At 52.7% G+C, this 23,777-nt stretch overlaps 1 protein-coding gene across 1 annotated transcript; it reads right to left on the minus strand.

Moving 5' to 3' along the window:
• Positions 1–3,026: 3,026 nt before the first annotated feature.
• IUM83_19937 (Serine protease family S33) lies at positions 3,027–23,776 on the minus strand (the record flags this gene model as incomplete). The annotated part of the gene is made up of 5 exons (XM_067945007.1): positions 3,027–3,811; positions 3,925–4,078; positions 14,061–14,365; positions 23,206–23,342; positions 23,508–23,776. 5 exons carry the CDS (start codon positions 23,774–23,776, stop codon positions 3,027–3,029), a joined length of 1,650 nt encoding a protein of 549 aa, XP_067785506.1.
• Position 23,777: the final 1 nt, after the last annotated feature.

Below are 23,777 nucleotides of genomic sequence, written 5' to 3' on the forward strand. Positions count from 1 at the left end.
ATGACGCGGCTATCAGGACGACGTTTCACCAGAACGAAGCAGTGCCCAAGTCCATCCTGACCTGCGCAAACCGTGTAAACACCAGCGGGAAGATCGCGACAAAAGTAACAGAACGTTGCGACATCGGCGCTCGAGCTTGAGAGAACATTTTGGAGAAGGTGGTCGTAGTTCAAAGGCACACTTTGACGCTGAAGTAGATTGAAGAACTCCGTCACATCCTCACGCGACACACCAAAGTGGATAGATGAGGGACGCGTGTCTTCGAATGCATCCCACATTGCCATGGTAACCAAGTCCGGCTGACTGAGATAGTTTTGTGGTATCGGGGAATGAAGCCGAAGCCAAAACCCAAAGGCGGGACGAGGGACGAAGAAGACTCGAGGCGCCGGCGTTAACTGGCAAGTCACAACCCATCGCCAGTCATTGGACTAAACTCCCTGATCGCTGATTGGCCTAAATAGGCCGGTGACGATGACTCGTCGACGGTCCCAAGTCAAGAGCGGGCAGTTGCAGCTCGCTAAGTGCGGGGCGAACCTACTGGCAAGATCCGAACTTATGAGTCATCGGCGCCTGTCCCGAGTCGTCGGTGGCGTTTCAGCGGCCGTTTGAATCGTCGGTAACGCCGCCACGTCGCAGAGAAAGCGCCGAAGAGTCGTGAGTTACAACTGGCGGTCCAAAAACGGACGCGTTTATACTTGATATTTGTATTGATCGATAGGAAACTTAAGAGAAGACCAGATAAGCCTTCGGGCAACAATAACAGAACAGCTTTTCCTCCCAACCACGCAAGGGCGACACCGGTGCCTGCAGTGAACGACCTGCAGCTCAAGGTAAACCTGGTAGGTAGGATTATGACTGTCGGTGGGCACATCTACTAGTGTAGCGTGTGTTCATCCCTGGCAGGGCCAAGAGTTAGTGGCCGGTGTATTGGTAGCGACGAGTCGTCGCCAGGAACTGGAGGAGCGAGAGCGCACTCCATTTATTTCTTCCCGCCGGAGTATAGCTCCGGCACCCTCGCATCACGCCGTAAAAGGCCGGGACCCTTCCTTCTGAGGGCCTGCGAGGTATATTTTGTGTGTGAAAGCGTGCTAGCCTTTGCTCGTGGCTAGTGACGCTGAGTCTTCCGTCGGTCGACTAGCGGAAGCTCGGTACACAGGGGAAACATCAACCCGGTGCAAGGGAAAGTTCCTGGGCCTTCAGGTTCTAACCCTAACAAGCCCATTGAGTCTTCGGTGACTCGGTGGGTGTTGTTGGTGGGGAAAGTGTGCCATATATAATTTAGCGCGTGTTCCTACACGACAGTTTAGCGCAGACCGGAAGGCGTCCATGAAACAGGTTCCAGCTTCAGACGCTTTGTCACGCTCTTTGGCCCAACGCATGAGAGGTTTCGACGATCCCACACGTTTCCAAGTATCAACGAGATCCATCATGCGACGCAGCCACGGCTTATCGAGCTGCTCCATCCAAACCCAGCTCAACTGCAATGGACGACCCTTCCACTGAACCAAGTAACAGCGATGTGGAGGGTCACCATGAGAATCAAGCAAGCGACGATGTCGACGATCTAGCTGTAGTCCCACGGCGCCGTCGGATCGTAGTGATTCTTCTGATTACGGGACGGATGTCGGTCGGGCGCTGGAGGAAGCCGTGGATGCCAGCTAGACGTCTCGTCACCACGACGCAAACGCGAGCGTTGTTTCGTCGGTCTGTCCTCTTCATCATCGCTGTCATCGAAGAGACCCGTACCAGCCTCTGGAGAAGCCTGATCGTCAGCCACAGGTTCAGCTGTGGAAGTCGAGCTGTCTTCACCCGTAGCAGCAGCCGTCGTCTCGTCACCGCTCCATCCTTCAACCTCAAGTTCGAAAATCAACTCCTGAAGGCGCGATAACGGAGAGAGGCCACCTGAAGCAGCAGGAACCGCAGCAACAGCACCACCAGTAATCACAGGCGACGCTGAAGGAGACGCTAGAGGCGAGGAAGTCGGGCTTGATGGAACCGGGCTTGAAACAGCGAAGTCAGGCTGTTGACTGTCGCGGACGATCGCTTCCCACATCCGCTCGTCTTCTTCACCGAACTCGGAGTCGAGATCACGGGGGGGCACAGGCAGGACTAGCAGGTCCCACGGTTGGCGCAGCCGGAGAGACACCTAAGGAGGCAGTGGGTGCTGCCGACGAAGCAGCACCAAGCGAGGCGTCGAGATTTGCCGTCGCCAGAGGCGACGCGGACCGAGCATGAGCAAGCGGCGACATGCCGGCAACAGGATCAGCCACGGGAGACTCCACCGTCACCATCAGAGACCTACCCAAGCCTCCGCCAACCAGGCCGCAGCGTGGGGGACGAGAGGTCGGACGAATCCTTGAGGCAGCAGCGGGACACCTCGCGGCTCTCGCTCTTTTTCGGGAATGACAAGTCTGAAGGGACGCGCAAGCCAGAGAAGGGGTGAGTGTATCGGATTGGTAGAAATGGTAGCCAATAGGAGGTAGATATAGAAATGACTCACCTTTACGGTAGGTATAGTGAAGCCAGGTTAAAATACATACGGCAGACGTAGGGCGGCTGTGGAAGCTTCTAGAAGCTTCCATCCGTCTGAACTGCGGGGGCGGCACTCTTCGTTTCGCACGCCCTCCACCAAATCAAGCTTCTTCCTGTTAAAGTAACTAGCTCCTTTTGGTTTCCATCCAGCGTGGCCAACAAATATTCCACATACTTGTGAGGCGTCTGAGCGTCCAACTTGCTGCTGAGAAGCAGTACGCTGGCCTGGCGGGGGACTACGGCAGCCTTGTTCCAGTACTCGTCGCGTTTGTAGGTAATGCTGTGTGCAGTATAGTTGCTGACGTTGAATTCATCGCACGCCTTCGACTTCTCTTTGGAGAAAGCACAATAAAGAGCCACATATGAGTATACTCCAGAGGCGATACGCATGCTAGTGAATCGTTTTTCCATCTCTGCCATCGATGGCGTCGGAATTTCCCACCCCTCTGAGAAGTTGATAAGTTGGTACAGCAGCGGCGAGAAAATGCATCATCTTAGCCTTTGGCAGAAACTGCCGTACGAAATAAGCTTACGAAGTGTGTCAGAACTTCGACGTCCCTCTCGTCACAGCGATTCAGGCGGTAAACCACCGGAGGAATGGTCTTCCGTTGCTCAGCGTCCATCAACAAAGTGCCGAGAGTGATACGTAACGTAACTGACGGTGCCACATCACCAAGAGGCATCGACTTGCTAATGATCGCCGCGCACGTCGAGTTCGGATTCTTGTCGAAATGTGCCAGCAACCCGCTAAGGGTTTTTGGTAACGTGTTTGGCTTCTTGAAGCGGCTGTTGCATGAGGTATCCTCCGAGCACAGCTCTAAAAACTGGTCACCCACTTCGCCAAAGTCGGTGTCCCACGTAGATACATACTCCGTCTTGTCGATAGGAGCTCCCGACGTCGTTGCAATGCCGTCCAAAACGTACCCCACCACGCGTTGGGGGTTCAGGTGAATTACACGCTCCACCAGCACTGTTCCATAGCTGGTGCCGTACACGATGGTGTTGGCGTCGCTGGTGTACTTCGACATGAAAGTCACCAAATCATTGGCTGCACTTGTGACCGTGAATGCGACAAGGTCGCCGTACGTGTTTGCTAGTTCGTGAGCACAGGCTGGGACTTCGGATGGGTCAATATCTCTGCCATTCGGAGACCCGCTGGTCGTAGCCTGCGCTGCGACGCAGTCCAAAAGCGTACTGCGACCAACACCACGGTGGTCCATCGTATAGATGTTCGCTGTCCCATCCAGTTGAGTGAATAAACTTATCCTTGAGGCCTCCACTGAAAACGACAGGACATCAAATCCGTCAGTCATATGGCACGACGAAGGGCGATACCAATTCGTTACTGTAGCTCAAAACACTTACACGACGACGAGGAATATCCGGGCCCACCTTGTAGGAGCCAGACATTTGTAGCGGTGTTGGAGTCGGAGTTCGTTGCCGGCATGCGTTTCACAAATACGTCGATTGTCGGATTGACAAACTGCGGCGTCTTGCAGACGCCAGCGTAGCAGAGCGGCGCGTTGAAGGTAACGCACTCGGTGTGCTGTCCACAGCACACCGAGTGCGTTACCTTCAACACGCCCACTTGAGCTGCCTTCGTCGGAAAAGGTGTGGTCGGAGCACTTGTACCAGCCATTGAGCCGGGTCTTGACGGTAATCTTGGTTTTTGCCGAGGCTTGAGCGGCTATGGCTGCTAGCGCGAATAGCTGGTAGAGACGCATTCTCACTTGTTGCTGGTTAGTTGGAGAATGAGACCAATGAGGAGAGGACATCCCTTGTTTTGTGTCCACAACACAACTACACATGAGTGCCATGAGCAAGTCAATTTGATGAGGGTGTTGATGGCATGTTGATGCTGTCTTGATTATGCATGTGACTACAAGGGTTTGTTAACCCTTTCGCGGTCAAAGGGGGCACAATGCCCCGTTTTGCTGATTTTACAAAAGCTGGTGCGAAAATGCCCCCCAAATTGGGGCATTCTGCGCTGTTTGATATTTTGACCAATCGTATCACTTCACGTTAGTCTCATCCCTATACATCGACGAATTAACCGCTTGCTCTGTCAAATTAACGTCTCTATGCGCACCGACCACCGATCAGGGAACACTGGCTCGAAATGATTTACTAACTGCATAGTAAAAACAAGTCATTTCCATCAAGCTTGGGGGTATTTATTGCGATGAGGACACGAGTTTCAGTTGCCCAAGACAAGAAGCTCGTGCAGCTTGCCGCCGTATATGAACGCCGTGGTGTGCGTATATCGTGGACCAATGTGCATCACAGGATGAGGAGCGCGAAGCACTCCCCCATGGAGTTACGAATGCGCCTGCATACGCTAAAGCTAACGTACGGCAGCGTTCTTGCCGAGTTTCCGTCATGTTTCTTTCTCCCAAGGCCGACCGCTCGTGGAGAAGCCGGTGCAGAAGCAGCTGGAGCACGGCCGTCCTCAGAGCTCCGGCCCCGCGATGGAGCTGGCGACGGCGGCAGTGGTGGTGCTCGCCGGCCCGCCAGCACGGCGATGGGGGATGAAGCCGGCGATGTTGCTGGTGGTCATGTTTGCACAACTGCAATGAAAATGGATGCTAAGGCAGCTATGCTAGCTGTGGAGAAGTTGTCTGCTTCCGTAACGATGTCCAATATTCGCCAGGAGGCTGGTAAGCGCCATCTTAACGCCTGTGAGATTCTTCCTGCTGGGGTGACAGCCCTGATTGAAACTGTAGGGGATATTGACAACCGTGACATATTTCTTGACGTTGGTTGTGGGCTCGGCAATGTGGTTGCTCAAGTTGCAGTACAGACCTCCGCTTCTAAGTGCTATGGTATCGAAGTGCGAGGTGATGTTGTTTGTCGTGGGATCCAGCTGATGAAGAACGATTCCCTGATTCGAAAGTACATCGCCAAGATCAACCTTCTACATGGCGACGCTAGTACCATATTGCTCCAGTTTGACCGACCGTTCAGCAACGCGACAATTATCTTAGCACACCATCGCCTGTTCGAGGACCATATCAAGCTACAGATCGAAGAACAATTGGGACTTCATGATTGTGCCCGCGTAGTCGTATTTGGTGAGAAAATTTGCCCAAGACACCAAGCATCGTGCCGAGCTGTATTTTGTGCACGATGGGTGCTGTGGAAGGTGTTAAGTGTCCCAGTTAGCTGGACGTCAAGATCGAATATTTGGATCTACAAACGTAAGCATGATTGACGTCGATCGAGTACGTCGGGCTGCTCACCGCCGTCGAGTCGACGTTCACCACCTTGTACGCGAAGCGGTTGCCGGCCTTGGAGGTCGTGTAGACGTCCACTTGGCCCGACGTCAGACTCGTGTAGTTGTTCGACACGGTGTCGCACTGGGTGGCGTTGCAGACCCAGACGCCCTCGAGGTTGGTCTGGTAGCGCGTGGACCAGCTGCTGCAACTGGCGGCGGCTACTTGGGAGGCGAAGAGCACACCGGCCAGCGCAGTGAGCAGGTATGAAGTGAGCATGGCGTTTGTGTTGGCAGCGGCGATGTCGTCGATGGGGAGTGTCGGTTGACTTGACTTGAGCGATCGCCGGTGGAATCAAAAGTGTTTTCAAAAGGAGCAGGAGCAGCAGGTTGCCGCCAACAGTAAAATGATCAGGAGATTCCTGACAGGAAGGCTGGAACAGCTCAGAGACACGAAAGGTAGCGGTTGTATCAGCTCTCTGCTGCGTTGAGCTTGCCATAGACAGTCTTCGATGCAGACTTCGGCTCAAGAATCTGGTCTGTAAAACCTAGTAGATCTTCTAGCCGTTGGTCAGGCACACGTACTGGTAGTTGTCCGTGGTGACGTCGTGGTCCATGACGGGGTCCTTGATGCCGTTGGCGCACTCGACGCACGAGTCGGCGCACTCGGCATACGCACTAGCGTCCGTGGAGTTCACGATGAACTTGGCCACATTGGCGACCAAGTAGGACGTGTCGATCACGTCAAAGCTGTAGTCATCGCAGGAGCGCGCCGCCATACCGCACGTGCAGACGGCCTAGCCGTTGGCGAAGCTAATGTGGTTCTCGTTGTCGTAGCCCATGTCCTTCGTCGACATGCCGCTAACGAGGCACTTGTACTCCTCGGTATTGCATGTCTTACAGATTTAGTTTTCAATGGCGTGATTTCGCGAATGTGTTATCTATCTTATTTTTTGTATGCAAAATGTCAAATCAAAATTGATCGAACCACACTTCGCGGAGGGGGATGCACCGCATCTCCTGATGCTTGACCAGATCGCTCTGCAGGGGGCTTTTTTGGTTTCAACCTGAACAACTCCGATGTTTTGCGCAAGTTGCCTTTGTCCGAAAAAAGCTTCCGTGGCAGGTAAAACTTGTGATACTTCTCCCAACACGTCCACGTGGTATGAGGACACACGTATGGTGGTGTAATCTCGCCATCTTTAGGAGGGTGAAACTCCTTGCACAAGCACACGGCATGTATAATACAGAAATCAGTCACTTCGGTTGCGTATCTGTCTTCCCAGCGACAGATAATACATTGACGGCGTTTGCGGTTGGCGACCTGGAACATTTGCTTTGACGACACAGCAGTACATACTTTCTTTGGGCTCTCTGTTGGGCTTGCAGCAGCAAACGCAGTGCTCACTGGAGAAGGCGATGGTCTTTCGTCTGCGGTGGGCGTTGTTCCGGAGTAGAGCATGCGGCCATTACTAGGTGCTTCTGTCCATCTAGTGGAAATAAGCTCGTTGATAAGATCCAACATGAATTCACGATGCGGGTCGCGGTTGCTTGAAATCGGCATCACAAGTTTTCTAGTCAAGTATGCATTACATCGAGCGATATCAATGACAGCCATAGCTAGTTTTTTGTGCCATTTTGGAAGGAGTGACCGTCAGAAATAGAAAATCTTGCACGTGTTTGATCCAGGCGGTCAACTCCTGCATGTACGAATTGTATTGCTTCACACACGCAGGTGCAGCAAACTCCACGCTTTCAGCACCAATCCGCCTTCGTACAGTAGTCATGCTCGACGAGTCTGCATTAGATACAACACGCACAATGTTGCCGTCACACCATGCGGCAGCAAGCATTTGATGTTCCACAGAAACTCCTTGTCGATAGTCACCACGATTGGACTCTTTGCTGTGCAGCATTACATGCTGTGGGAAATGCTTACTATTGCTTCTTACTGTGCCCCTGCCACGTAGCCCTTTCACTCGCAGCGCTTGGAGTAGTTGTACGGACGTGTAAAAATTGTCAGTGTTTACAATACGCTGAGTGTTGAAAATCGGACGTACAACCTCCAGAACGTGCTGACGAATGGTAGCTACCTCACTCAGTTCTGTGGCGAGGTTATGGGCCTCTGTAGGAGATGTCACATCTTCTAGTCGATCCGTGAGACCACCGGAGCAATGCAGGCGAAAATTTACCGCAATCCACATCGATGCACAGCACAACATGTACATCTTGAAGTGGTACTTCCCCGTCGGCTTTCTGGGGTTATACACGATAAGATGGCGCCCAAAGCGAGCGCGGCACGCCACACTTGCCTCATCCAAAGCTACATTTCGACCGAGGTCAATATATTTCCCCCTGTTACCTTCAGCAAGTTCAGCAAGCATCTGATTCGAGCTGCCGGGTCTTTTTGTATTGTTTCAGAAGAGACTTCACTTCGAAAGGACAGTGCTTGTCGTAGGAGTTTAAATCGTTTGATTGGCATCACACTCTCCAGATCAACACCACCACTACCAAAGATACCGTCCTCAGGCTGCCGCCCCCAGTAGTTAGCGTACTCTCCTTTCACTGTCACCTCCATGTAAAATAAGATACCCAGAACGCTCATCAGCTCTTGCAAAGTAAATGGTTTCTTGATCGGGATGTTGTGTTGCGATGCGTAGGTATTAGTTTCGTGAACAACTTGCTGCCAGAAGTAAATAGGTAGATACGCGAAGAAACTCGAAGACGCCGAATGTTCGAACAAATGACGATACTGTTCTCTAACCACTGTTGCTGTGGAACCGTCAGTGCGTTTGAATAAATCTGCAGGCTCCTCGAGTTGCTCACTTGGGTCGAAACGCATGTTCTGGATGATCTCTACCTCGCGTAGATTTGTTGGAAAGAACTCGGGAGGTTTATAGCTCACATACTCTTCCACTAGATCTTCTAAATCTCCGTCCATCACAATGTCATTGACTTCTGTCTGCTCGCATAGGGAACGCCACCCAACCTGGGCGGGCTCACGGTGGAGTATATTGTAGTTATAGTGTCCCTTCTGGACCACATCGACCGAGACGTTCTCTCCATGGCTCTGGAACTGAGAGTCCAACCAGCGAATATGAAACAAAAGTGGTGCCTTCTTAGATTTTTTGATGCATCGGCACACCCGACCAATGATATAAGCAGTTCCAACACCTTTGTATTTCTTCTTCGCCATCCATTTTTCTCGAGCTGGCGAAAACGCAACCAGCGTGTTAGAATACAATTGCGATAGCGTTTGGTCATCTGATGCAACGTCTCCGTTTACCGTGACTGGCAGGTTTGGAGGCGGCTCGATTCCACTGGTGCTTGCATCGACCGCGCTATCACTCGACTCATCATCATCGTCACAAGTGTCACTAGCCGAATCCATGTTCCACTCGTCCTCACTACCGTTGTTGCTACCAGATTCGTTGCCTGAGGAACTTTCGTCATCACTTTGAATAGTAGCTTCCTTTCTTGCCGATGCTTGGTTACGACGGAGACCCTGACGAGTAAACGCAACTGAAGTTTCAGCTCGAGCACATACCCCAGAACCATTACTCGGTAAAGCTCTCTCCAAAGCTTGTCCGAGGCTACGGCTACGGCCACGACCACGACCACGACCACGACCTCGTCCGCCTCCGCGCACACTACCACGACCACGACCACGATCTCGTCCGCGCCCACGTTCACGTCCTTCACCACATATGTATTCTCCGCCATGACGACCGCCGCGACCACGGCCACCGCGACAACGACCGCGACCACGACCGCCTGCGCCGTCTCGAACCGCACGCGCACCACCATCATCTGCGACTGCGTCGCCGAAATCCACACGCACACCACCAGCATCAGCGTCTGCGCCGACGCCACCAATTCGATCACCACCACCTGCGGCGGCGTCGCCACGAACCGCACGCGCATTAGTAACGCCACCTACAGCACTCGTAGCGTCGCCAACATGAACCACACGATCACCAGCAGTGGCGGTTGTGTTGCCAAGATCCACACGAACTCCAACAGTTCCGTCTGCGCAGAATACAGTTGCCCTGCACCACCAACCCCAAACACACCAATTTGAATACTAAAAATCGTCAGTTCTAGTGCTGCTGTACATTACCTTTGTCGAGTTCGCCTTGACTTTCAAGTCCAGAACGATTGACGCCTTTCACACTCTTCATGTACTCGGCAATCACGCCAGCCTCGCCCAATACGTAGTCAATCCCTTCTGTAACTGCCGAATTTCCACCAGGACGCACGTATCTGTATCTTGTATCGAGACTTCGCGTAGACGGCGGCTTTGCTGCCCACCCGTCACTACGAAACACGCGCCATGCTTCCTTAAACAGAAACGCATCGGTGGCGTCGGCTACAGGTGGAGCGGCTGCATCGAGGTATCCGCGTCGGCGCTTGCTTCTGGGGCGTCCAGCGTCGTCTAGGTCCCGCTTGTCGCCGCGCTCCATATTTTCGTTATGAGGGAGTGAGGGTTGGAGCAAAGACCAGTATCCTATAAGGTAGGTCGCCGCACATACCATACTGAAGCAAAGATACTTTTAGAGATCCAGTTTCAAACGATTTATAGTCAATGCAGTATAAACTGTTTCGGCACAAATACCATACTAAAAGCAGCATAAATGCCACTACTGTATGCCGATCTCGAAATCGCCGTACACAAAAGGGGAAGGCCAAAAAATAAGCCTCGTTTTAGCCTCATCTTTACTGGTGCATTGATGCCCATCAGCGGTTTTTAGCCAATGGAAAAGCTTTTCAAAACGGGGCATTCTGCGCCCTTCTATTTTTCTATACACCGTGTTTTGGTACACTCGTTGCGTACAGTGATTTTGAAAAACGGGGCATTTTGCGCTCTTTAACTTGCAAACCACTTACTTTTGTATACTATACAAACCCAAGTAATTTTCTTTTGGTTCGCGAAAGGGTTAATACTATAGATACGCCCACGGACTCGATTGTTGGAGTTCTGTAGCTCTACATGTAGTAACGTGTCTCAATGCTGAGCTGATGTGTGGAGAGCCCAAACGGGGGAAAGACGCGAATCGTATCAGTGGACGTTGTCTCCGTATGCTTGTTGGAGATGGGATACCTTCGGTGTGTTTTAGCAGTACTTATTTTCAATTTTGTTTACTGTTAGCTACAGTAGCATATTTGATACAAAATAAGTTAACCCTTTCGCGGTAAAAGGCTACAGAAAACGCCCTTGAGGAGATGTTCCGAATCACGGTAGGGTGCACCATCTTCTTAACCCCTGGATTCCCAGAATTTAGGCATCCGAGCCCATAACTTACAGTACTTTTGGACTACGTTATGACGAAAATATATATGCGAGTATGAATGGGAGACGTCCAATCCATTGTACGGTGTCCCCGCCTAATTTGGAAAGATGCTACCATAAACGTCTACAAGAATGCAAGATTTGAGCAGGGTTTGCTAGTCTACTGAAATAGAGCGTAAAACTGTGACGCACTGCGTTATATATTACTGCTTTCGTAATTTATTATGGAGCACGTAATTTATATTTTTGTGGATACGTATTACGTACGGGACGATTTACGGGATGATTTACAGGACGATTTACGGGACGGCTTCAAGGTGAAGTTTGCGGGGCGACCCGTCAACTAGCAATTGCATTCAACAACGCGTGACCATGAAGTGAGTACAGTCGTGCACCTCTAATTCGGCACCAGTATCAGCCTATAGCCTGCGAGATCTAATGATGACGCCCGACTGGTTGCGCAAGTACCTCTGCCCATCACCTTCAGATGATTAACCTCAACGATTTTTTTCCCTCTTAAAGGAGAGATGACACTTTCTAGGATCTCGTTTCAAATCTTGGTGCGAAGACCATCAATACAAAACCCCAGTTTAATTTTTGCCGCAAAAGCCGTGACACGTCGACCATCCTCTTACGTCGACTCTCTTTCGATTAGCCTGAAGGTCCAGTACCACGACAAGAAGGAAGACGCCGAGCTCGACATGTTCTCCAGCGGAATTGCATACACACCAGTGGAATCCTCTTTATGAAGTGGCTGTCTGAAGGCTAGCGTGATCTGTATACGAAGGCAATCCGTATTCGTTAGTGCCACACAGGAATTGTGTCAAAGTTTGATATGGGTTTCTACTGAGTTAATGTAATAAATCTCAGTGGTTCCACTGAAGCGGCTGTTTCTGGTTTCCTTGTGTAATTGGTGGCTTCGCAGCTTTGATATGGTCCACCCTGCCGAATTAGAGGTGCACGACTGTAGCTAGCTACAAGAGAGTACGCGCTTTAAGTTAAAATATCACTTATAATTTCGCCCTTTACGAGCCCAACGTACAATTACAACCTCCATTATAAATCAGACATTGTCACCTGCAAAGATCCAGATTATATTATGCGACACTTTCCCAAATAATTGATTTAACTCAGTAGGTTGCTAAATCAGTTATCGGTCTTGATTGCTGCTGCTTTGTTGCTGATCAAAAGCTAGGCAGTCTACTATAGTGCCGGCTATTTGATCAAATAGCTTGCGAGATTGTGCGAACCATGAAATATAGTACAGTCACACCTGGTTATATGAGGCCCCGTTGGTGACCATCTACAACAATGACTCATATAAAATGGACTCAGTTAAAAAAAAATGTGGTGCACGTAAAGAAATCGCAAATAATTCGCTGCCGCTTTGCCTTCACCGTAGTCTCCCGAACCAAAGCGGTCACGGTCTGTAAAGCTCTTCGTTCTCTATCAGTCTGCTCTCCGCATTGAAGCAGAAATGCAGAAATTTCCATGCAGTGTCTCAGAGCGATGGCAGGTCGAATTGTGGGTTCCTGGTCCTCCTCCTCCTCCTGCTCGTCCTGCGAAACTGCATCACTTCCTGCTGCTTCGTTCACTATCACATCTGGGGTTGTTCATGCCAGGACTCTGCTTGAGCTTTAGGTGCACTTGGAGCTTAGCGTCAGACAGGTGCGATGAGACATTGCGAAGGAAGGGTGCTTGCGTTGGGCGTTGGGCGTTGAGCAGTGGGGGCTTTGAAGAGTGTGTGGTCGTGAACAGTGTGAATCAAATAAACAGGTTAGACCTAATTTGGTCCTCCAAAATGTGACTCATATACCTTGTATACATATAAACAGCGGTTATACAAAAACTAAGTAAAATATTTGGTAGCAACAAAGCTTGCATCAAATAAATGGCAACGTTCAAATAGGGAGGATCATATAAACAGGTTTGACTATATTTCGGACAGGAAGTAGAGCAATAGAGGCGCTATTTATTAAGCAAACTAGTATCTACAGTATTTTGCGTTAATAAGGAAGGGGTATGTGCCGGTCCTCTTATCTTGCCCCTACCGCTGGGAAGGTCGTATGCTCACGCTGCGAGGTCACTCGTGAGCTTCGTAATCTCAACAAAGTACTGGCCGTCAGAGATCCACTTGATCTCCCCCTGCCGGAACGCCCGCCTCGTGCGTTCGTTCCGATTTTATTAAGAGATTGGTCAATAACCTCAATAGAGCTAGTAAATGCCAACCCTATACTCGTTCTCGTCCTCGTACAACCACTCGCACGCGTTCAAGTAGCACGCCGACTGTCCCCAGATCCCGCGCGTGACGCTTCTGAAACACCCCCGGACCTCAGTGTCCGCCGTTGCTTCCACCCACGTCGTACGCCGCCTGGAACCCACTCGTCGCACCGCTTGCTGCCGCACTCGTAGCCCACAGTGGCGTCTCCGCCACCACACTTGTTCTCAGTTACACTCGACTCGGGGAGCTCTCTCACCACCTCGTCCAATCCGTAAGTGGGGCGCTCACTACGCCGTCACCCTCAGTCGTCCGCACGTTTACTCAACCGACCGCCTGGAGGTACTTCAACGCGCTCGACAGCACGGCGGTCGCGCTCTCCACCAATGCGTGTCCCCCGATCGGGCCACTCGCACGTCTGATTCTCCTCGGCGTTCCTGCAACGCATCCCCAACAAACTCGCTCTCTGCTCGACGTGCTCGCCGCACCCGTCGCATTCGTCAAGCACGTCGTGTTCACCGCGCACATGACGTCCATCTCGTACATGTGTCTGAAGGCCCGCCCGTAGATCTCCACTGTTACACGCCTTCATCCACTCCAGAGTCTTCCACGACTCTGTCGGCTTGGAACAACGCGTCGTACTCCTTGACTGATACCCATCGGCTTCGTTCATTTGCACGTGGGTTTTGTCGTCGCTGCTCCGCTGTTCGCACAGGCCTGAGCTCATACTCGAGCACATATTGTCCTGCTCGATTCCTGCGTCATCGTCTCCGAAGTTCCACCAAGAGCTCGTGCGATCTCCACCGCACCTTCGAAATCGCCATTGCTCGTTCACGTCGCTTCTTGCCGCTTGCTGCAACCGCTGTCTGGACAGGCGCCGCCGCTGCTGGAGCAGTTACCGCTGGTGTCGCACCATCCGCCCGCCGTCCGACTGCATTCTCGTAGTTCAGCTGAATCTCGATATCTGCCGCCGCCCGCTGCAATGATGCCACCGGGTAGTGATAAGATACCAGGTACGACACGCGTGCAATGTGCCGCTCCGGCTCACTCGTCACGTCCTCGCGCTCGACCAAGTAGTTGTCGTATCCCACTGGCTCAACCACACGCATCGGGCCTAACCATTGATGAACGAATTTAGACGCCTTAGGCCCACGTGGAGGCTTAAACATCCAAACACGATCTCCGGAACTGATCGTCCGCCTGTTCCACACGTTTCTGTTGTAATAATTGGCTTGTCGCTCTTGCTCGCGTGTAGTGGGCCTACTTTGGTTCACTACTTTTGCTTACACGTCGCGCTACGTGTATGAGGATTTGAATTAATTATACTTGAGTCCACAAGTATAATATAAATCAAATAAAACACCAAGTAGCTAGTTTAAGGTAAAATGAGAACTGTATTGTTTGTAAATTGATCTTCCTCCTCAATCTGCTAAAACTGTTTATCATCTATGAAAGGGGTTGACAGCGGCTGGCTGTCAGAGCCCCGCCAATATGCACGTCTCCAATTGGTAGAAAGATGCTGCTTTCTACCAATACGATCTCTGGGTAGGTGTGGACCACTCATTGTGGTGGCCCACTTCAATGTATCCATTGGTGTGCCTTACACCAAGGTGAGGAAGTATCTAAAACCTTTAACAGATATTTATCTGTTAAACCATAAGTGACAAATGTCATGCACAAGTGACTGTTGTCACTTGTGTGTGTAACCCCGTTGCATCGCGCGTCCTAGCCTCCTCTGCACACCGTCTGCCGCTTCCATCGCCGCCTACAACTACTGGCGGTATGCCGTCATCTCACCGGCCTCGCTAACACTCGTACTTCTCATCAACTCGTTAGGGCTTCTCAATCTTCTGCCCATCATGAGCTCGGTCGGTGACAGTCTGACTGTCGAATACTGTCCAGAACTATATGCATAGACCGCAAAGTTCACCCATACATCCCAGTCTCGCTGCGCGTCCTCATTCATGTATGTCGCTACGCAATCCTTCCATATCCTATGGAACCGCTCAACTAATCCGATCATCTGGGGCCTATATGGCACCGGGTTGATCTGTTGCGCCTGGAGCAAAATAACCAGATCCTCGATCACCTTGTCCGTCAGTTTATGTAACGGGGTTACACGCACAAGTGGCTGCAAGCCACTTGTGAATTTAACAGATAGGTTATCTGTTAAAAGTTTTAGATACTTCCTCACCTTGGTGTAAGACACACCAATGGATACATTGAAGTGGGCCACCACAATGAGTGGTCCACACATACCCAAAAATCCTATTGGTAGAAAGCAGCATCTTTCTACCAATCAGAGACGTGTATATTAGCGGGGCTCTGACAGCCAGCCGCTGCCAACCCCTTTCATAGATGATAAACAGTTTTTAACATATTTTAGAGGAACATCAATTTACAAACAATACAGTTCTCATTTTACCTTAAACTACCTATTTGGTGTTTTATTTGATTCATATTATACTTGTGGACATCTAAGTCACTTGGAATCCTTTCTTACTTAACTTATATTTGTGTATTCAAATATAATTAACCTAAGTAATTGCTAAGTACTTACACTTCCTCATACACGTTGCGCAACGTGTAAGCTAAAGTAGTGAGTCAAGTTAGACCCACTACACCTGGTAGCACTTTGTAGTCGTCCAACGACCGACTGCTAGACGTTCGTACGAGGTGTACGAACGCGGAGCCGAGAACCCCATGAGCACGGAGGTGCCCATGGAGAGCTCCAACTCGCCTGCAACGCATGTTGCACGCGCTGACTACCCCCACCTGTCTGACCCAGAGTGGGAAGCCCTCCAACGACTGTCAAAAGTCATTGGAGAAGCGGCGATAGCTACAATGCTGCGTACGCTATCGCCGACGGAGCAACATGGTGTTGCTCTGGGGTTCATCATGAAGGAGCAGCGTGATGCTGCTTCCTCAGTGACGGCGTCGTCAGGGACGACACCGCGTGCTCAACCATTAAAGTTGAGCGTAAGCAATTACGCGGGAAGAGAGGGCGAGCCTCTCCTCCGATGGCTTGTCGAACTCGACACAGCCATAGCGGCTCGACGCATCGTCGACCCGCTGTCGAAGGTCGCGTTCGCCATGTCCTGCCTTGGCGGACGCGCAAGGAGTTGGGCGTATGGGCGCCGACTCTCCGATCCTACGTGCTTCAGCACGTACGAGATATTCAAAGAGGAGCTCAAACAAGCGTTTGAGCCCCCGCAAAACGAGTTCCGGTCGAGGTCGGAGATCCTCGACCTTCAGCAGGGTAAGCATGACGTCCATGCTTACGCGCAGCGCGCACGATACTTGGTCTCAAATATCGTGACTAACCCGATTAACGAGGCGACCAAGGTCGTCACGTTCATGAAAGGACTTAGAGATGGGCCCGTGAAGACCTATCTCTTCCGAGAGTACCCGAGTACTCTCGAAGCTGCGATTACTCTTGCCATGCAAGAAGAGTTTAGCCTGCGGCAGGCTAAACTCCATGTAAACGTACCGAATCCGCAACCGCGCCCGGTAGCGAAGACGGGAGGTCCGGAGCCAATGGACCTCTCGAACGCAACAACTGCTGGTTACCAGCAGCAGGGAGGTAACGTGCGATGCTTCCGTTGCGGAAGGATCGGTCACTTTGCACGGGAGTGCACAGCTCCCATGCCCCCTGGAGGTGGCCGTCGTGGCGATGCTAGGCATCGCCGCGGACCAACAAAAAACGCGAACATCCAGTAGGCGCGGGGCGCCCTACTGGTAATGCAGTCACGCGTGCCGACATCGAGCACGCGACACTGAGGACTGCATCCCCCAGTGAGACCAGCTCTCACTGCAAGAAACAAGACGACAGGCCAAACCTAGTCATCTTGAAGGTTTACTCGAAGAGAGCGAGTGACTCTCTTCAACTTTGGTAGATTCAGGCGCGTCGAACAACTTTGTTCGTCTACGAAGCCTGTCGAGATTTGGCTTCGAGGAGGTAGATACACCTCGAAGTCTTCTGGAGGTACGACTGGCAACAGGTGCCATCGTCAAGACCGAGAAGCGCGTCGTGAACGTGCGCTTCTCGTACAAACAACGAGTGTTTGTCGAACACTTTATCGTCCTGGACCTGGACGATAAGTTCGACGTGGTAATGGGCATGCCGTGGCTTGCACGGCATGATCCGGTGATAGACTGGAAGAAGCGCACGCTCGTGCGCTTCGGACGCGACAGCGGAACAGAGAGCGATGGCCCTGTTACCGCAGCGCGCGCACCTGCTGGTGCGCGCGGCTCACCAGTCGAGACAGCGCTTTATGCTGCTGTCCCGGAGTGCCCAAGAAGTGCGCCAGGATGCGCACAAGTGAGACCCACGTCGGCAATGCTGCCGACGTCGGAAGAAAAAGATGTGTTGGTTCCGGGAACCAACTCCCACGTTCAAACGTGTAAGGGACAGTCCCTGACTCGAAGCGGTCAGGTCGACGACGACGCGTCGGCTCCGGGAGCCGACGCACCCTCGTTCATGAGGGGCTCCGCCAATGATTGGCGTCGAGGTGACGGAGGCGTGTCAACTCCGGGAGTTGACGCTGCAAACAGTGCGGGCGGTTGCAAACGTACCGCACCGACGCAATTTGCATGCTGTCGTGCAGCCGGGCTGCACGACGAAGCGCCATGCGATCAAGCCGGGCTTGATATCGCGCGCCCGCAGACAGGGTCTGCCGGCGAAGGGACACATTACCGTGCAGCCGGGCTGCACGAAGGAAAATGCGGTCAAGCCGGGCTTGATACCGCGCGTCCGCGGACAGGGTCCGCCGGCGAACGACTGTCCACGGCCGGGCCTGGGCAAGAAGAACAACTGTGCGGAGCCGGGCTCCGCACAACAAGAAGACGGCGCAAGCGGAAAACGCTGCGCAAGTCTCGGTCCGGGACCGAGACGCAACAAGAGCAGTCTGCTGGGCAGACTGCGGCGGTGACGCCGAATGTCAAGACGCTAAGCGTCTTGACGCGCACCGATACTGGATTCCAGTATCGTGACATGGAACTCGCTAGTCCTCCGACGACGGCGTCGGAGTTGACTTCGCTTCCAGCCATGAGCTGGAAGCGCTTCACGCGCGACTTGCACGATGGACGCATCGAACAAGTCTGCGTTCTTTCGGACAGCGAAAGAACGGCGAGCGAGAGCGAAGAGCTGAGGCAGCTCTTCATGGGAAGTACCACTGAGAGTGAAGACACTCTCAGTGCGAAGACGAAGCGAGAGCGCTTCGAGGAACAAGGTTGGGACTCGCTGAAGTCGAGTCCCTATTACAAATTGTTGAGGGAGTACAAAGACGTACTCCCGGAAGACATTCCTGCGGAGCTTCCGCAGGATAAGGGCATTCAGCACGGGATTGATCTCGTGCCGGGCACGAAGTACTGTGTCACGCGGCAGTGGCCACTGCCGCGAGAGCAAGTAAAAGCGATCGACGACTTCTTTGAAAGTCGTCGCAAAGCAGGACAAGTGCGGGAATCAAAGTCCCCGCACAGTGCTCCGACGTTCTGTGTCAAGAAGCCACTGGGCGGATGGCGCATCGTTCATGCCTACAACAAGCTGAACGATGCGACGGTACCGGCGCAGACGCCGATACCGCGAAAAGATGTTATCATCGATTCGATGGCCGGGAGCACCGTTTACAGTGCTCTCGACTTGCGAGATGGATTTTATCAAATCCTAATGCGTGAGAGCGATATCCCTCTCACGGCAGTGAGCACGCCAAGCGGCATGCTCTGGGAATGGCTGGTAATGCCGCAGGGGCTTAAGAACGCCCCTGCGACCTTCAACAGGTGCATGACGCACTTGTTGCGCTCGGTGCGCGACTTCGCACCGAGCTACTTCGATGATGTGTTCACCCACAGCCGGGCTGTGGACGGGAAGACCGACGTAGAGATGCACAGGGTGCATCTCCGGAAGCTACTTGAGCTTATGAGAACACATAAGCTCTACGCGAACCTGAAGAAGTGTATCTTCGGGGCGAGCGAGATACCCGTCCTCGGGTGTCTCGTAGGAAAGAATGGTGTTCGCCCTGACCAGAAAAGGTCAGAGTGGTTAACGAATGGCCAACGCCTTCAAGTGTCAAGGAACTGAGGCAGTTCCTTGGCTTGGCCACGTACTTGCACAAGTACGTGGAGGATTATGAGTGCAAGATCCGTCCGCTGTCACAGCTTCTTAAGAAGGAAGCTGTGTGGAATTGGACAACCGATTGCCAAAAGGCATTAGATGCAGTCAAGCGGGGCTTGACTGAGGCGCCGATCTTGGCAGTGGCTGACCAAGATCGTCCATTTCACGTAGTGTGTGACGCATCCGACTTCGCGATCGGATGCCCGTTGATGCAGCACGATCATGAGGGCCGTGATTGTGTCGTCTTCTACCAATCGCGTCAGCTGAAGCCAGCTGAGCGCAATTATCCGGTGCATGACAAGGAACTCCTTGCCATGAAGTACGCACTCGCAAAGTTCCCAGTGTATTTGCTTGGAAGTAGACCATTTGTGGTCTACACCGACCATGCTTCACTGCGCACCGCAGTGAAGTCGCCACACATATCACAAAGAATGGCGAGATGGCTCTCATTCTTTGCGGAGTATAACTTCCGGGTCGAATACAAACCCGGAAGATTGAATGTAGTGGCCGACATGTTATCACATCGGCCGGACTGTGCAGAACCTGCTGACGTCAATGCCATTGACGTCATGCGATCGAGCAAACCCACGTCGTCTCTGTTGGATGATGTGAAGGCCGCGTTCGCGCACGACGCGGACGCGAAGCTCTTACTGGCCTATGGCACAACGCCTTCTGACAAGTCCCGTCAGAAGCTGCCCAGCACCTTCGAGCGCGTGCACACCGCTTTCGTGTGCACGACGGACTGCTGCTTTACAATGCAGTCGACGACAACGCGGACCGCGTTGTCGTGCCAAATGACCATGACCTGCGACTCAGGATCATGTACGAATACCATGATGCCCCGACTGCGGGACATCTCGGACGTGAGAAGACATACGTCCTTCTCACGCGCGACTTCTACTGGCACCACCAGTATAAGTGGGTGCGCAAGTACATCCGTGCTTGCGAGGTATGTCAACGCGTAAAGCCTGCGCCATTCGCGCAGGCTCCGTTACAATCACTACCGACTCCGTCGGAGTGTTGGAAGTCCATGTCTTTGGACTTCATCTTTGGTCTTCCCCCGGATAGCGGAGGGAACACCGGTGTTGTGGTCTTTGTAGACCGCTTCAGCAAGATGGTACATCTTGCTGCGGTGCCGGCAGAAGCGACCACGAAGCAGACGGCCCGTCTGTTCGTCGACATGGTGTTCAAACACCATGGCATGCCGTCCGACATCGTGTCGGACAGAGACCCGCGTTTCACAGCGCACCTGTGGCAAGAAGTGTTTACACTTCTTGGGATCCAACTTTCTATGTCGACTGCGGACCACCCGCAGACGGACTGTCAAACTGAGCGCGTGAATCGCGTGCTCGTCGATATGTTGAAGAGCTACGCTAACTCGTTCCAATACTGGAGCGAGTGCTTATCGATGGCAGAGTTTGCCATCAATAACTCAGTGCATGCCTCGACCGGGCATGCACCGTTTTATGTGAATGCCATGCGGCATCCACGCCTACCGAGTTTACTCGGAGTGATGGCTCCCACTTTAAGTTGATCAACAGAAGCTGAACGCAGACAATGTGGGCAGAGGCAACACAAATAAATTTAAAGTTGGTTCATTAGTTTTGTTAGCTACACAAAACCTGCCTAAACATGCAGTTTCCGATTTCGGAGCAAGCAAGCTTGCTCCGCGCTTCATCGGGCCGTTCACTGTGTTGGCACGGCACGGCAACGCATACACGCTAGACATACCGTCTAGCATGCGCCTCCATCCGACCTTTTACGTCGGACGGCTGAAGCCATACCTGCAGCACGAGCCATCTAGCTCGGCTGACCCGAAGCGGAGGCAGGAGCCGAGGCAGAAGCGGAGGCAGAAGCGGAGGACTTGGCCTCGGCGACAAGCAGCCACTCCTCCAGCGCGCGGACGCGCTGGGGCAACTCCTTCATCTGGGTCCCCAGCTCAACCTGGATATTCGAGGCGGTCTGCGAGACCGCCGCGACTTGGGCCTTCTGGTTCGCCAGCTCCTGTTTCAGGGCGGCGAACTCAGCGCCCTGCAGACGCTCCACGGCGGTCACCCGGTCGTGGAGAGGCGCAAACTGATCAGCCCGGGGCTGATCATACCCGGGGCGTGTTCCCACCCCCGCCACCGCCGATCCGTGACGCCCGCGGCTCAACCCGCTGGATTGTTGAGCGGATTGTTGACCATAGTATCCCGAAAACGAACCCTCAAGGGGCTCGTTTTCGTATTCGTTGGAGAGGATTTCCTCCCCATCGAGATACATGGGAGCCGCGGAACGTCTTGCTGGAGGACGTTCCGGAAATGGTGAGGGCGTACGAAGAGCAGTACGCGCTGGCGCAGCGGAAGTAACACGAGCGCTGCGATCATCGCTAGCGCCCGAACCCTCACGTGCTAAGAACTTAGCACGGAGCTCTTTGAGACTCTCGGGCACACGGAACGACGTGTACCCGTTCAGGTCGCGGTCGCTCAAGCGGACCGCGCCTGGGAAGCACTTCGTGCACTGAAAGCCCTCGGGCACAGCGCACGGCACATTTGCCTCCTCCGCGGCATAATGAAGTTGCTCAAGCTTTCCACGCTTCGAGTACGTCTCGAAGCGATCACGCGCTTGCTTAATCCGATCCCGGTAAGCACTCGGCCTCTTGTTGAAGTTTTCAACAAAGGCGTTCCAACTTTGACAAAGTGCCTGCCACTCGGGCACTTTGCTGCGAGAAGACGTCTTCTTGCTTTGAAACCATCGGAGCTCATGAAAGAGTCCGATGTAGTAATCGCGCCTTTTATGCGTTTCCGCATCAAAGTGCAGCTCGGCAGCCACAGCGTCATCTTTGATGGCGCTGCATACGTACAGCGGTACCTCATTCTGAGGTACCGAGTTCCCATACCGGTCCGTAATCTCGGACGCGGTCGGCATCCACGGATCGCGCGCTGCAGCTGCAGCGCGCGGAGTACTGAGAGCCCCAGCGGAAGCGAGTGGGGTATCGCTCTCAGTACGCGAACGCTTCGAACTCGAAGCGTCCGATTCGTCCCCTTCACGCGGGCGAATGTTCTTGGCGTGAGGGCCGAGCGATTCGCTCAACACTGAGTCTTTGCGCTTTGAGGGCGAGTCCTCTTCGCCCTCCATATCTTCATCGTCGTCGTCGAAGTCGAGGACGTCGCCGTACTTCGCCTTATGGCGTTCGAAGTAGTCGTCGATGGAGAGATGACTCCCCACCGACTTCGAGGTCTTCTTCTGAGGCGCGCTCATCGTTGAATGAGCACGGATTTCTTCTCCAAACGCGGAGAATTGAGGAATGGTCAATTCCAAAAGATTGACGTGCGGGAACCCCGCGCGTCTAACCTTAAGGGGGGATGGTGTAACGGGGTTACACGCACAAGTGGCTGCAAGCCACTTGTGAATTTAACAGATAGGATATCTGTTAAAAGTTTTAGATACTTCCTCACCTTGGTGTAAGACACACCAATGGATACATTGAAGTGGGCCACCACAATGAGTGGTCCACACATACCCAAAAATCCTATCGGTAGAAAGCAGCATCTTTCTACCAATCAGAGACGTGCATATTAGCGGGGCTCTGACAGCCAGCCGCTGTCAACCCCTTTCATAGATGATAGACAGTTTTTAGCAGATTTTAGAGGAAGATCAATTTACAAACAATACAGTTCTCATTTTACCTAATCTAAGTCACTTGGAATCCTTTCTTACTTAACTTATATTTGTGTATTCAAATATAATTAACCTAAGTAATTACTAAGTACTTACGCTTCCTCATACACGTTGCGCAACGTGTAAGCTAAAGTAGTGAGTCAAGTTAGACCCGCTACAGTTCAGGAACTCCATCTGCCAACAACTCGCAAAAGGTCCGAACTTGAGGACCACGTGGTTCAGCAGGAACTCGGCCACGTTCTTGGCCGTATGCTGCTTCACCGTCACGGCCACAGCGTAGCGCGTCACGTACTCCACCCGGTCGCCGGCGTCGCCACCTCTGATACTTCAGAGCGGAGGCACTATCTCACGTAGCCTCGCTTTCCTGCTTCCGCACTCCTGACAGCCGCGTACCCATTGTTTCCCCTCTTGGAGTAGCCCTGACCACAAATATACTTGGGCGATCCGTGCGTGGGTATGGGGAGCTCTCAAGTGCCCTGCCCACGCGGAATCGTGGCTCTCCTTAAAGACAATCGGCCACAGCGCCGGTGGCAACACCACGCGCCGTCCATTCGCGGTGTTGATCAGCACCAAGCCGTGTCGTGTCTCGATCTTGGTGCTCTCGTACTCGCCCGCGCTCACAAGTCGCTGCACTAGCCTACCCCTTTTCGGTGCAGTCACAATGTCTTCGTCCGTCAGCTGGAGTGTCTGCACGCCCACGCACTGCTCGTTCTTCTCGTTCACTGACGTCGCCTGCCGTTCGTTGGCATGCATC

Source organism: Phytophthora cinnamomi, assembly GCF_018691715.1.
Source record: "Phytophthora cinnamomi strain GKB4 chromosome Unknown Contig79, whole genome shotgun sequence".
Taxonomy (NCBI): Eukaryota; Oomycota; class Peronosporomycetes; order Peronosporales; family Peronosporaceae; genus Phytophthora; species Phytophthora cinnamomi.